We start from the raw sequence: 14,825 nt of genomic DNA on the forward strand, positions 1-14,825 counted from the left end.
TGCATTTGTACCTTAGGCTTATTTGGACTGGTACAACTCCATATACACGCGAGGAGAGCGCGCGAGATAACTCTCGCCAGGGGATTCAACCTAAACGCCTTTTTTCCGCCACTTGACATGGCTTTAATGGAAATATCTCGTTCACGTTTCAAGCAATCCAAATACTCTACGCTCGTCCCGTGAACCTATGTTGTGGGGTGTTTTGTGAATTTTTGGGTGATTTTTGGGTATATTTTGGGAGGATATAGTTTTTCTAGAAGGATTGGTAAAATTAAGAGAAATAAGAAATATTAAAGATTTAGTGAAGTTTTAAAATTAGAATTTGTATTTAATAATTAATAGACGGACACCAAGTTAGTCCACTAGCAACCTGGGGTGCTCTTGCGTGGGTAGTAACTTTTTAATGTTCCAAAAATCATTTTCTTTCCTCTATCCCTTCTTAAAACCTCTTCAAATTTCATTCAAATTTAGGTGTGTTCCCCCCTTAAGGGATTTTCATAAGTTTATTATTATGTTCTATGAAAATCCTTAAAAAGCCTAATGTAGTGGGCAGCCACTGAATATTCGCGCGACAGTGCTTTATTGGCGTTGTTCATGACGTACATCTGAAAACTTATAAAACTGCAAAAATAAAAATTGATATGAGATCTAAAGTGAAAATCTCACGTGACTCCCGGCATTGTTTATGTGTTTTGCAAAGATTTATGAAAAAAAAAAAAAAACGAAATTAAAATCCTTTAGTTCATCATCGTGTTCATCATCATCTTTCAGTTTAAAACACGGTTGCAGCTTTCAGGCGAGCATGAAAAACATTATTCCTCATATTATAATTAGAACAATTTAACTTTTATTCTTTTAAAAACCTGAAGCGTAAGTTAAAATTATAAATAGGTTATGTTTTCGTTTTGTTATTGTCATCCCCTTTCATGGCTATCCTGGACGGAGAACATACAGAACATATTCCAAAAAGAACAACCTGCTGTGAGAACAGAATTACGGAATGTATACTTATTATAGGTAAAAAAGAAAACAGCTTGCATCGGCCTTTTTAACGACTTTACAAGAAGCAAGAACGAGGTATACGTTGTACACACCAATGAATTTTAATTTGAAATTCTTTAGTTTTTCCTTCCTTCTAGCGATTCAGTCGCAATACAATACTGAGAAAAAGAAAAGAAAAACTTGCGTTCGTCATCCGGTCACAAATATTAAAGCAATCTTAGTTCTTAGAATGATCGACTGGGGACAAAATCAAAACGAGTTAATACTCCTTACAAAAGAGAACTTCATTTTTCACTTTGTTTGAACAGCTTTAATCCTGTATTTGAACAACAGGAATCGATCTCCCAATAACAGGTGTCCAAGAGCAAGCTGTAGTATTACGCGCATGCGTTAGAAAGAATCTTCCATCAGCAGATACCGAGTGAAAAACGCTAATTAACGAAACGTACACATAAATAATGGTATAGACGAGGAGGAGAACGTGTTTGTAAAGGATTTGGAGAAATAATCAGGAAACCAGAGATTACCTGCTAAACTAAAGTGAGTTCGGAGTATTGTATTGATAAATGAATTTTCCGTATAAGTAATTGGTCGTACTGATGAATTTTTAGTTCGTTTGTACGATTACAACGCATAATAATCATGAATTATAACGTACTACAAAAAAAAAGACTTGCAAATTTACTCTGCTCGTTTATAAGCAGTGACTTCATATGCACTGCATTTGAGTTCTTTATTTCTTTCAGTCAGAGAATTGCCAAGACCATGGCATCAGTGTATAAAATTCTGACGTTGTTCTTAATCCAAGGTTAGTCTCTTAAAAAAATGTAATATCGGTGTAAATAATGTCTTAACCCTATCGTCAAAAAATAAGGATAGTTGAAAACTCGACTCTCTTGGTCGCTGTGAACATTTTTCAAATTCTGATATTCATTGGCACTTTTGTTCCTTGCCTTTCTTTGGCCTTTCTTGAAATGGCGCGCGACCGCGCTGCTTGACAGGATCGTTGCCTGCTAAATAATTACAAAATACAAACTTCAACTAAAGGAACAATATCTAATTAGATTTTATAATGCTCGTTTTAAATCTTAATCCTTGAAACTTCGAGCGCATCACGAAGCTCTTTGAGTTCTTTACTTTCATTTTGTTATCATGAATAAGCGAGTTTGCTACATTAAGCGCGACTAACAACAGTCTGGTGTAGCCGCGGGCTAGGTGCTTTGATATCCCAATGCAAAAACGTGAAAAGATTAAGGACGAGTACATCCTTGGCCAGGTTCAGTTGTACGCAATAAATTTCCGCTCCAATGCTGCAATTTCTACCTTACCTTGAGATTTGCATAACCTAATTGAAATCTGTCGCAAAGGGAAAACTGACTTTGACGCCGTATCACTGCCAAACAGCTGGGCAAATCTTGATGCGGTACATGATAGGTATGACGTCTGAACTTGGCGTTAACTTTTATACTAAAAAGCTAAACCATTTTCAGTAAAAATGAAACGTTTTATATGTATCCTAGCAGTATGCAGGATGTTTGTTACATGAACCTAGTTTAATGTCCTTAGCTCTCACAAGTCTCCTGTGTAACTCAGTGCTAGAGCATCCGAACTAGTAATGAGTAGGTTATAGTTTCCACCCCTGTTGGGAGAACTCGGATTTTCTTTCTCCAAGTATTAATTCCTGTGTCACTGAATGAAAAAATGTATCTATCATCAATTTCCACCCAGTTTCAGAGTTTTCAGATGTAAAGAGGTGATCATAGCACGCGGCTGTGACAATTACAAAACTTCATGACAAACCCTTCTCCTTTTTATGACATGCGTTCACAATCAAACATCAAACTCTCTGTGTTCGTAAGTCTGCAATATAATAGAGCAATTTGGTTATTTCATTCACCACCGTACAAGCCTCAAAACTTGGCAATGTTACTAAAAGTACATGAATCGCAAAACCTCGCAAAGCTAGGGCTTGGTGGACAGTTGATTTGAAGTGAAGGAATCTGTTAAGGAAGCTAGAAAGTATGAATTGTCTCGCCCTTTGTGATAGTGATTGAGAGGATAGTGTGCCCTTTAATAGCCCCACCCTTGTGCAAGTTATGTGATCACACCCACTCTATGGGATGACAGTGCTCGGGCTCCTATTGTTTTCATCCTTTCGCAAAATTAATGGCTGAAGCACCTTGTTATTGGCCTTTAATAACCTTATGGAATCAATCCCTTTTCAGTATGTTTTGCGCGAGACTTCATTCAAATCCTCCAGCCCAAGCAAACAAGTTTGTGGGTGGCAAACGGTAAAGCTCGACGAGTCGCATTTGTTTACGATGATGAGGAGGCCGATAAATGGCTTCTAGAAATATTGGACAACGAAGGGAAGATCGTGCACTCGTATCCATCTGATATCTTGTTCCCCGAAAAACGAGGAGAGAGGATGATTTATGAGAAATCTGTTATCGTGTCAGAGACGTTGAAAGGAGGCCAGCACAAGTTAAGAATCTGCGGATTGCTGAAAGACAAAAACAAAATTTGCAAGGAGACGGATGCGTTCCACATTGAAGGAGATCAGATGAAAAGTGAGCTGCTTATTTTTCTTCTACTTCTTTGTCTACTCATTAATTGTTGTTCGTGTTGTTGTTGTTGTTGTTCTCCTTGTCCTTGTCCTTGTCCTTGTCCTTGTCCTTCTCCTTCTCCTTCTCCTTCTTCTTCTTCTTCTTCTTCTTCTTCTTCTTCTTCTTCTTCTTCTTCTTCTTCTTCTTCTTCTTCTTCTTCTTCTTCTTCTTCTTCTCCTTCTTCTTCTTCTTCTTCTTCCTCTTCTTCTTCTTCTTCTTCTGCATTTTTTGCCGGTTAAACTTCTTAAACGTTAAAGGCCTTTTATCTAATGTTCCGAAACATCGAGAAACATTCTAAATTCTCTAGGTTTCTTGGTCTAAAAGGGATATAAGTATGGATCTAGTTTTCTTGGTCTAAAAAGAGGATAGAATTTAAGTATGGGTTTAAAACTCATGGTTAATTTTATGACTAGTCTGAAACTGAGAAACTTTGACAACGAATTTCGCCCCCAAAATGTCTAAGAAACTTAGCTCTTGACTGGCAGTATCTTTCTAAACTTTCACAAAATGTGCAGACAGCATCTGAGAGCAACCAAAACCGCCTTCTATTTAGTAACTTACTTACTTTACCTTACTTTTTCCGTCCGAATGTACCATAAAGGGGGGGGGGGGGGGGGGGCTGTTGCGGGGAGGTGAAGCTTTCGATCAGCCGCAAGTCTTAAAGCTGTAACGAGGGGGATATTGGGTACCCTTTGACGCCCATGGCCAGGTCTTTCGTGGACGTCCTCTTGCTTGTATGCTTGCTGTACCAGCTGGCTGGTGTCCATTCTCGTCAGGTGCCCGAGTCATTTAACCCTCTGTCTATCGATATGGTGTTGGATTGATGTTGTTCCTACCATTTCTCTAATCTTCTCATTTCCGATCTTGTCTCGCCGAGTGACATAGCCCGCGAACGCAGACGTATTTCCTGCTGTCGCTTCTCCCTGCCGAAGAGAGAAGTGACAGCCTGAAATACGTCTGTGTTCGCAGGCTACTAGAGACATGGATTTAAAAATTCGTGAATCCAAGTAAGTAACTGGTTTATTGCGTAACTGGATAAGCCACAGTTTCAGTTTCAGTTCAGTATCAGTTTATTGTTTTGCCATAAATTGTACAAAAGCAAGAAAAACTGATTATTTAAACACAAACGGGGAGGAAGCCAAAGGGAAGCCACCGGGCTTATAAGGAATGGGCTCCCTCAGTTAAGTAATTAGAACAAAGTATTATCATAGTTACACATGGGACCAAAATCAATGGCAGAGCTAAAGTAAATCTTAAACTACATTACATTGTCATATTAATCATAGTTAAGCTAAAAAAAAAGCGAAAATATTAAAAGAAATTTTGGCATAAACAATGAAACTTCTTTTGTGTTAGATTCCGACTCGGGTGACCTTCAACCTCACGAAAAGAGATTTAAAGCTCGTCTGGACAGTTTTGAGGATTATCTGAGGAAACTAGAAGTAGAAGACACCTGGCCGATACACGGAACACATTGCACGATACCAAAAATACATAAACCTACCAAACAGGAATTCACAGAGCAATGCATGGCGCCAGGTTTGTTTTTCTTCTTAAAGGTGCACTGTCACATAGATTTTGCTGTATTGTGGGCAAACGACTGCTCAAATATTTGACAAAGAAAGGTTTTTTTTTCTCAAAGCACCAAGAGGATAATTTTAAACATTTTTGTGGAGGAAGAACAAACTGTAATTGGTTTTTTTAAGAGATTTCTCTAAAATACAAAGGAAGAACTTGAAAAATTTGGCGAATTTTTTTTGAAGTTGCATTCCACTTCATTCCTAGCCATCCGCAGCCAAAGATAGTTTATGTGTACTAGTAAAGTAATTGTTAACAAAACTAGACCTTAGTTTATTTTAACGTTTCGATTGACAAGAACATTTTCTGGCAATTCAAATTAAAGATGCACCAAAACTGGATGACTCTGCCCCTTATAAATCCCCACCAAAGGATTCACACGGTGGAACCGTTTTTAACTTGTAGATAAGGTAGCTTAGAGGGTTAGTTTGTAAAGAAGTGTGGTAATACGTTGGAGGTGTAGCACCAACGAATGTTTGGTTTTATCAGCAGTGTTGATTTATACTGATGGTAATTGAACTGAGTGGAGTGCAATTTGGTCTGAAATCGTACGCAGTTTCAAAATGCGTGTTCGATTTGTGAATAGCTATATATAGCGGGTGAAACGTGAGGTTTTGCTGTTGCGAACGACTATAATGGTGTATTTGAGCACGTAATATAACGTACAAGACGGTAATTGGTAAAAATGAGTGTCGTAAAACCAAACCCATTGTAAGTACTCTGGACAATCACCGTGAAAAACCTAAACAGCGCAATGGACCAATCAGAACTCGAAGCAAATACATGTCACGATTGGTTTTGGTTCTCATTGGTTCAGAAGTGGCGTGAGTTTTGAAAATCAAACAGCGTAGTTAAGCAAAAACCAACGCAAACGCGAAATTGCTTTCGACACTCAAATAAAAACTGCTCTAAGCACAAATTAATTAGCAGATGTAATTACGCGTAATATTGGTAATATATTTTCGAATATAGCTCTCGATCGTTAAGTTCCATAACAGAATATTCATTTTTAGGTCAGGCATGTATTATCACTGGTATGATGGATGACTGGAAAGCGATGAAAAACTGGCCCTTCGAGCAGTTTCAGCACGATCCTCGTATAGCGGACGGCGTTTTTGTGGGGCAGAGGACAACGCCAGTGGCTTTAACCAGCTATGTGAAATACTTGAAAGAACGGGCAGCAAACGAAACAGCGCCATGGGTGATATTCATGTCAGATGTGTTCGACTTGTATCCTGAGCTGAGACGGGTAACGTAGATTATGATAAAGGATAATCCTTAGAAATCTCCCTCACCCTGTCCCTAATATTCTTAAATTGAAAACCAGTTAATTCCTGGATTGCTTCCCAATATAAACTATTATTAGTACGTCCGACCCCAATGGAGTTTGGATTGTGAGCTGTTTTAGCCTAAAATTAGTTATCAATTTAGGACCTAGGCGTGTTTGTTTGGTTTTCGAATTTTGGAAAACATTTCAGGCTCAAAATTCTTATTATATTACTCTTAAAAAAAATTTGAAAAGCCAACACCTTAAGAACTTTACTAAACTTATAAATACATGTTGTGCTACTTTCCATGAAACTCTATCACCGGCCGTCATAAACTAAAAACCTCCACTCGAAATAAAATAACGTCAAATTGTTTAAAATACTTTCTAATTTCAAATTTAGTTGGAAAACGTAGATATTTCTTTGTCGAACAAAAAACGGATTTGATTATCGCCTATTTTTGCTTTTAAACTTCCCGGACGCCGCCATCTTGGATTTCATGACGTCACACAAAAGAACTTCAGCTTACTGACAAGAGCGGTAACCGTATGATGTCGTAAAATCCAAAATGGCGGCGCGCAGGAAATTAAAAACGAAAGAAGAAGATAAGCAAACTTGACTGATATTTCCACTTTTCAAACTAAAATTTAAAATTTAGACACTTTTTCCAACAATTTTACCCAAAGTTGTTGTCAGAGTGGAGATATCCTTTAACAATACTGTTGCTCCAAAACATTTTTGGAGCTTTTTCAGAAACGGTCCCCAGGACAGAAAAAAATCTTCCATTCCCTTGCTTTTACAGGATTATGCCGTACCAGATTTCTTTTCCGAATCAGATGACTTCTTGACAGGCTTGGATGAGGATCTCCGTCTTGACTGGCGCTGGATTATCATGGCTGCCAAGCGAAGTGGGTCGGGTTGGCATGTTGATCCTGCTAACACAACTGGGTGGCTGGCTCTTGTGCAAGGGGCGAAACTGTGGGGGATGTACCCACCCTCTGTGTATCATATTCCGGGTGAGTGCAGAATGAGTAGCCATTGACTGGCTTAAACAAAAGAACAACTAAATTATAGTTCAATTTATATACAGTTGTAGCGCAATTTCAAACGTGCACTTTTCGTTGGACGTGATTCAACCACCCAATGCAAACTAGACTACAACACAAAGTGGCTACATGGCTCATGTGCCTGCATGATATATGGCTGCATACCGAGGACTAGTACTATTCCTTTCAGAAAGTCATACTGTTATGTGATGTGGGTTTGTATGAGGAGATATCAGAGGTACAGAAAGAGAATTAAATCTGTAGTACATGTTGAAGTGCTAAAGTGTACCCATGAATTTCACACTGAGCGTAAGACCTAGTAAGTAAATGGGAGACAGCACGAGGCAAAGAAAAAAATCTCCGACCTCGGCGGGAATCGGATCCACGACCGATTCTACCCACTGAGCTAAGATACCAGACGGGAGCAAGTCGTGGCTTGTTAAATTATGGTGGTAATTGCAGCAATGTGAATGTTCTATAATAGAAAATCATTATAAATTCTATAATTATAATTATGCATACCAAAATGCGATACTTGAGTGTTTAGTGTATTGCCTGGACCTATAGATCGAGCCTCCATATAACAAGTCATTTATTGAACTTTCCAGTTCCATTTAAAGTCAGTATTTATTTAAGAGTTTAATATTTCTGTGTTTAGGCGTCAAGAATAATAACTACAAGAAGAGGGATTACGACATGGAAGATGCGTTCTATTGGTGGATTTATACTCGACCGTACCTGGTATGACCTTTTTAATAGCTGAACTTTGCCTTCTTTCATGCTTTAAGTTACTGCCATTAAATGGTAGTTGTTGACACAATTTTGATATATAAGGTGATCCCATTGAATTGCATTGCGCATCCTTGCTGCGCATAATTTATTCGCGTCATTTAGCGCGCGCACGAGCGCACGCACACAGAACATTACGGGATTTCCTTGAGGTTAAGCTCGGCAGGAAAATAAATGGTCCTTTTCTTCTAAACGAGCACGGTGACCCCCATTTTTTAATGCATCAATTTAAATGTCATACGGTTCACCACTATATATCGCGATTTAAAGAAAAGTTTAACACTCTACTTTGAGATATTTTTATTTGAATGCTTTAAAAAGAACGTATTTAGGTAGTGCTGCTTACGTGCACACGCAGCAAAATCTTTAATTTCTTTCATAATCTTTATTCCAGTTCAATGAAAATAGTTTGCTTTGTAAAATTAAAGTAAATTTTGTTGAACTGCTTCGATATTTTAATGCAAGAAATTAATTTTTCTAGAAATGATAGTTCCCTTTTCTGATTACTAGCGTTCCTAATATAAACCTCGTGGGTCATGTATTTACTATAATAGCCATCCAGGTTGCACAAAAACGAGCACGGTAAACCCCATTTTTTATTGCATTCTTGTAATGCTCATAACATAGTCATGAACTGGACCAAGTCTTAGAGAATTTTAAATACTCCTTCTTTTTCAGCGAAATCACCTGAAGAAAGCCTGGTCTCTTTTTAACGACTCAGTTTGATGATTATCTTTGCATCAACCCTATCTAGACCGGGGGAAGGGGGTGGGCGGATTCTGCTCTATTTGTGAAAATGGCACGAAACTTGATATTTTTTTAGAAATTTATCTGGAAACAATTTGGTATGTTCCCTGAGTGTGATGTTACTATATCACGTTTTTCAGAAATCAGAAGAGTACTGTTCTTAAAATGAAATCGTAAAGTAATGCCCACATAATTTGACGTCATTACTTCCCGTTATGGACCTCAAAGAAAACATCTTTGCACACACTATCTACCCTTCCGGGTCTCATTACCATGGCTACTTTCGACGTTATGGAGGGGGGGGGGGGGGGGGGGTGAGGAGGGGGCAAATTCGCCCCATTCCTCGGCCCAGAAGACAAAAAAGTCAGCATTAGATAGGGCTAACCATTACTATGACAACAGAGGAGCCCGTGGACTCTTACTATTCACAACTATACAGATCGTTCATATGCCTTTAGTTGATACGCTGCACAAGGCAAGTGCAGACGATTTTCGCATATATGCACTCACTCCTTTCCAGGCGACTTCATTCAACTGGTTCCCCTAACAATCACTATCACCTGCTGACCAAGGAGTCCGCGGACTCCGGGTACACAAGATTAAGTCTCTCCTGACTTTTGGGTTATAATGGACTGAGCTTCTGAGACCAAACCACCAGCTCTGTGACCAAGTTTGATGTATTATTTAATGATCATTAGCATGCCAGGATAAGAGGTTGCGCATTCCGCAGGTGTTCCTGGTTGTTGAAAATTTAAGATGATATTGAATTCTGCTTTTTTTCCCTTCAAATTTTGCGGGAAATTTTATCTTAACATGTCTGTTTGATTTCAGAGGAGCAATCTTCCAATTGAATGCGTACAAAAACCAGGCGATATTGTATTTATCCCAAGTGGATGGTGGCACGCGGTGCTAAACCTTGATGACACAGTCAGCGTTACGCAAAACTTTTGTAACAAATACAGGTTAGTGCTGTGATTGTGATCGTTTATGCGGAAAATTGCAAGCGATAAAAACAGAGACGATTGACTACTAAAGCACGCAGTTGCGTTTCTTTAGATCTATTCCAACTGCTTCCACCGAGGTTTTCACAAACAAATGAATGGAGAGCTATAAGATGAGACTTGTCAGTGACAGAGATAGGGTGACGTACACACAAGCGCTAAAGCAAACACTAAGAGCTTATTCACACGTGATGCAAACCTAAAAATAAATGCTAGACAAATACAAGCGATGTTTACAGGTAACGCACATGCAAACGCAACGAATACCACGCACGCATGCGGTTTTGAAGAGGTTTTTCAAGATGGCAGATAGGTCGTGCCTAACTTGCTTGTTCTTCCGTTGGCAATCGGACCTGGTTCATATACGTGGAAAAGCAAACGGAAGCCTCATTCATCGGCGTATGGGAGAGCAGACACTTGCATTTGAATTGTGCGTTAATCGCGTTTATATTGTATTTCACTTATTGATAAGCTTTTGGTTAAAGTTGTGAAACAGTACTATGAAACGCAATCGCAGGTACAAGAATCAGACCATTTTAATCATCTTGTTCCTGGTTATTTTCAATGGAATATTGTACTTGCGCTTATAATTCGCTTATGTTTCAAGCTGTTTTGTTTTTAATCGTCAAAACTAAACAATTTTCAAAGGCAAAATTTTTTCCAATAATAACTCCTTCCCGAAAATACGCTCCTAAAAATGTCCTCCGAACATTTTATTTGGAAATTAACGGTAACTGTGATTCCCTGTATCGACCAGTTTAAGGAACTGTCTGACAGAACTTAGAGAACAAGCTGACAGCGATGACGGCTTCATTGGAAGAACGTTTGAACAGCTCCGCGAGCTGTACGCTGAAGATTACCCACAATTCTTTGAGAGAGAAGATCTGGAGTTCGAGGCACCTGTTAAAGGAAGGGGGCTCACAGAGGCGGATGACAACAAAAGACGACTGCAAGCGTTACAGGACTTTCTTTCTGGAAAAGGAAAAATTCTTATTTGAAACAGACGTGTTGTCTATCATGAAAGTGTTTGAGTCACGTAGCACCTCGAATTGTGATAGAAATCATGGCTTTTATGTGTATTTTAGAGTACTAGAGTAAGCAGCGCTGAGCTGCTTATAACATAATTAAGGGCGCTAACTAAGTGGAAGAGAAATTATTTTGAATCGACGGAAACAAAGTAAAAACTTTCACCACAACGGGATTTGATCTCACGACATTTCAAGGGCAGTACTGCTCACCTTGACAAACACATATTTGATTGTTATGCTTGTTAAACGCGAAGGCCCACTGCGGTGAAAGGGACTAAGCTCTTCCCGCTCTCTCAGCGCAACCTCGTTCCCAGGGTCTCTCCTCTTCACGTCCCAGGGAAGACGAGAGACCCTGGAACGAGGTTGCACTCTTCGCACATCGAATTTGCATTTTCGTTCGATTATGAACGTAGAAATTGTAGCTTAGCTGTAAAACATTAATTTGCTTCTTAGAACATAACTAATACAATAAACTCTGCTTGAAGCCACGTTTCAATTAACTGGTCTCAGGATGTTGCAATTATACAAGCTTATAGCTTCATAAGGCTTCCCTGTCACATTAAGTGAAACGTAATTACCAACGATTTCTGTTCAACCTGTTTTATATGCTCTCTTTGTGTGGGTGAGTAAATAAACTAAATTAAATAATAACAACCTCACAGATTGCCAAATACACATAATAATAACAAGCTTTGTACAGGGTGCCTACATCACGAAACTGATATTCAGTGGGGCCCTGTAGATGAAAAAACAAAAAACAAAACAAAACTATTTATGCTTTTACAAATTAATAAGGTTTTAAAAATAGAAAATATAAAGACAGCAATGGGGAATAAGAATTAAGGATAAGAATTAAAAACTAGCCAAAAACATGCTTCTTTTCTAAATACGTTGCTTTAAAATTAGAAGTAAGTCTACATCTCTTTGAAAGACTGTTCTAAAAGTTTCCTTTCCTTAATACCTTTCCATTCCTTAATACATGGTCTCGAATCCTCTCCTTTAACAGTTCTATTTCCACCCCCCCCCCCCCCCTCCTCCCCCTAGCCCAGATTGGCCAGAGTTGCCTACTACGGAAGAGGCTGTAACGTCTAGTACAGGTAGTATTTATTTTCAAGGAGAGTCGAACAAATAGCAGCATAAAAGAGGAATGTGGGAAAGTCGGGCAGTTCATTTCGCCTGACGAGAAATTTGCCATCGCTTTCTTGATATCTTGTTTCGCCCGGGGCACCCAATGGTTTATTTCCGGTGTTAAATATCTGTTCGGAAGTCTTGAATTGCCTCAGAATCGAAATTCGAATTGATTTATGTACTATTATTTTCTTTCTTGTTTGGTAACAACATGTGGATATTAATTCCTCAGTTTTGTTTACAAAGGGGTGAAAAATGTTGTTGAGAGAGTGAAATAAGGCCAACTGGAGCTAATAAGTTGGGGGCATTGAAATATGTTCCCCGACATATCTTTCGAGTTAAATTAAAATTCAGCTGAAGAATCTGCACATATCAAACTGCATTAGCGTACACAAGTAACCCTTTAAAGTGGCAAAAATGATCTTGGAAGTTGAAGTACTTTTATTATATATTCTCATTAGGTGTCCTCGTTTGTTTTCTTTGACAGTCCTTTGTAAAACTTGAAAACAGGGCTTCTCGGATTAAGTCTACATAACATAAACGTCACATTAATTCTATCTATCAGTTAGATTCTAAGCAGAAATAATATAAGCTATATAACAATTTTGTATGAACAGATACGTAGCCTGTTTAACTGGATGCTTGCAGAAAGTCTACTGGCTTTACAGTCAACCCAGGTCACGCGTGAACAGTGTTTCCAAGAGTGAAATGAACATTCGAATTTCTCTTTGTAATGTCCGACGTTTGAATGGAATGTTGGACAAATCGTTCCGAAAAAGACGCATTAACTGAAAAAAAAGATTCAAAATTCTTGGGAAACAATTGTTATTCTTGAAATATTCAATTTTGCAATGTAAAGAAAAATTCATAGCTTTATACCGTCAATAAGCTAGGGAAATTTATACGGGAACTCTGAAATCTCGTTGGCAATTTTCAAAACTGACATGTAAATTTCAAAATTCCGTTCAAATTTCAAAAATATCGTTCACGCGTGACCTGGGTTGACTGTAATAGAAGACAATTTCTCTTGGCTTATATTATGTACCAAAGTAATGTGCTTTGTTTTTTTACGTTCAACTATATCCAAATGGTTACTTGCATGTGTAAAATTCCTTTCAAGCAAATTTGTGATGTTTTTTGTTTTTCTTATTTTGTATTGGAGAAACAGGTAAATTTACCAAATCAAACAACTTAAAACTTGAATTGATAGTCAACAGTTTTCTAATTTACATATATTTGCTTATATTACTTTAAACATGAATTTTAGAATTTTGCAAAAGTCAAAAAGAATTAGAACATAAAATTGATGACCAAAAGTTATGAAAATCTTTGAACGTATTTACCGTTTATCAGAAAATTTTCATTGACTGTAGCCAATACAGGTCTTAGCCAAAACAATGGCAAATTCAGTTAGTTGACAAAGAGCAAGAGACATAACAAGAAAACAAAATGCTTTAGTCTGTAAAGCAGTTTCTTCCACAGGAAAGCATCATGCAAGCATGTAATTTTCTTTGATTTCTTTTTCTTTGTCAGAAGCCAACACTTTGCTTCCGTCAGAGGCGGCTCTTTTAATTATAGTTTATTTCATTTAGAATAGCCTGTTCCAGACCAGATAATAGGGACTTTAAGATACGGCGACTACGGACTACGGACTACGGACGAGACGAAAATTAGGACTGGGACGAGACAAGTGTGCTCTCGCTTCTCACCGTCGTAAGCTGGCGACGGTGTGTAGGCGAGGAATTTCACGTACTGCGATCAAGGTGAGTACAGAGTTATAAATTATTGTATGAGAAAAGAAAGGTTTCGTTAGAATATGGTCTGAGGGCTTGATGCTTTCTATCACGAACACCAAAAAGCAGATATTTAGCAATTTCAAGCGCTTTTGAACTCCAAAAAGCGAAAAAATTTACGGCTAAGTCGTGTTTACTGATTTTGACCGCCAATTTGTGTTTACTTTTATTTACATGAGAAACAAAACTTTCGAGTGAAACACGCTCTTTGCATTTTGTAGGCAAAAATGACTTCTCCCCAAGTGGAAATGTAAGTACACAGCCTTTTTATCTTTTACCAAAGTATTTGCAAGGAAATTATGATTGAAGTAGTATCTAACCTGTCTAAGGTGTGCATTAAATTTTGACTTGCAGCGTCTACAGAGTACCTGAGCTGTGGAGGAACCCCAAGAATCTCGGCTAAACGAGGAAGATCTTCCTTGTTCACTCTGAACTCAGTTAAACATTCACTTGAGTCAAAGGAGTCGAGACAAAAACAATCGTACTCCCAGTATGGATATGATAGATTTACTGACTGATAGGCATCAAACAGAAGTACGAATTCTTCTTCGTCGATTATTTCGTCCACTAAAGAGTAAACCAGGGCATCTCGAACCTTTTCAAAAGACATTCTGGACGCAAAATATGAAAAAAGTAAGCGAGTTTTTTTCTTGAGCTTACTTCGCGCTTTGTTCGTAGTCCGGTGTCTGTAGTCTGCGATCTTAGCTTCGTATTTTCGCACCACTGTTGTGTATTCGGCCCAGTCCTCCATAGCAAGAAAACCTTGCGTCCAACCGTAGTCCGTAGTCCGTAGTCGCCGTATCTTAAAGTCCCTAATATCTCCTCACTCATGCGTTGTC

The 14,825-nt window shown here is 38.4% G+C and overlaps 1 protein-coding gene across 1 annotated transcript; it reads left to right on the forward strand.

Annotated features, from left to right (window-relative positions):
• The first annotated feature begins 1,448 nt into the window (after window positions 1-1,448).
• On the forward strand, window positions 1,449-11,915 carry LOC146473771 (uncharacterized). The gene is made up of 8 exons (XM_085117605.1): window positions 1,449-1,810; window positions 3,228-3,572; window positions 4,965-5,147; window positions 6,200-6,435; window positions 7,257-7,470; window positions 8,159-8,241; window positions 9,868-9,998; window positions 10,795-11,915. The coding sequence occupies exons 1-8, from the start codon at window positions 1,645-1,647 to the stop codon at window positions 11,033-11,035; spliced, it is 1,599 nt and encodes a 532-aa protein (XP_084973731.1). The 5' UTR covers window positions 1,449-1,644; the 3' UTR covers window positions 11,036-11,915.
• The last annotated feature ends 2,910 nt before the right edge of the window (window positions 11,916-14,825 follow it).

This window comes from Pavona decussata, unplaced genomic scaffold (assembly GCF_977016875.1).
Source record: "Pavona decussata unplaced genomic scaffold, jaPavDecu1.1 SCAFFOLD_92, whole genome shotgun sequence".
In the NCBI taxonomy this organism is placed as follows: domain Eukaryota; kingdom Metazoa; phylum Cnidaria; class Anthozoa; order Scleractinia; family Agariciidae; genus Pavona; species Pavona decussata.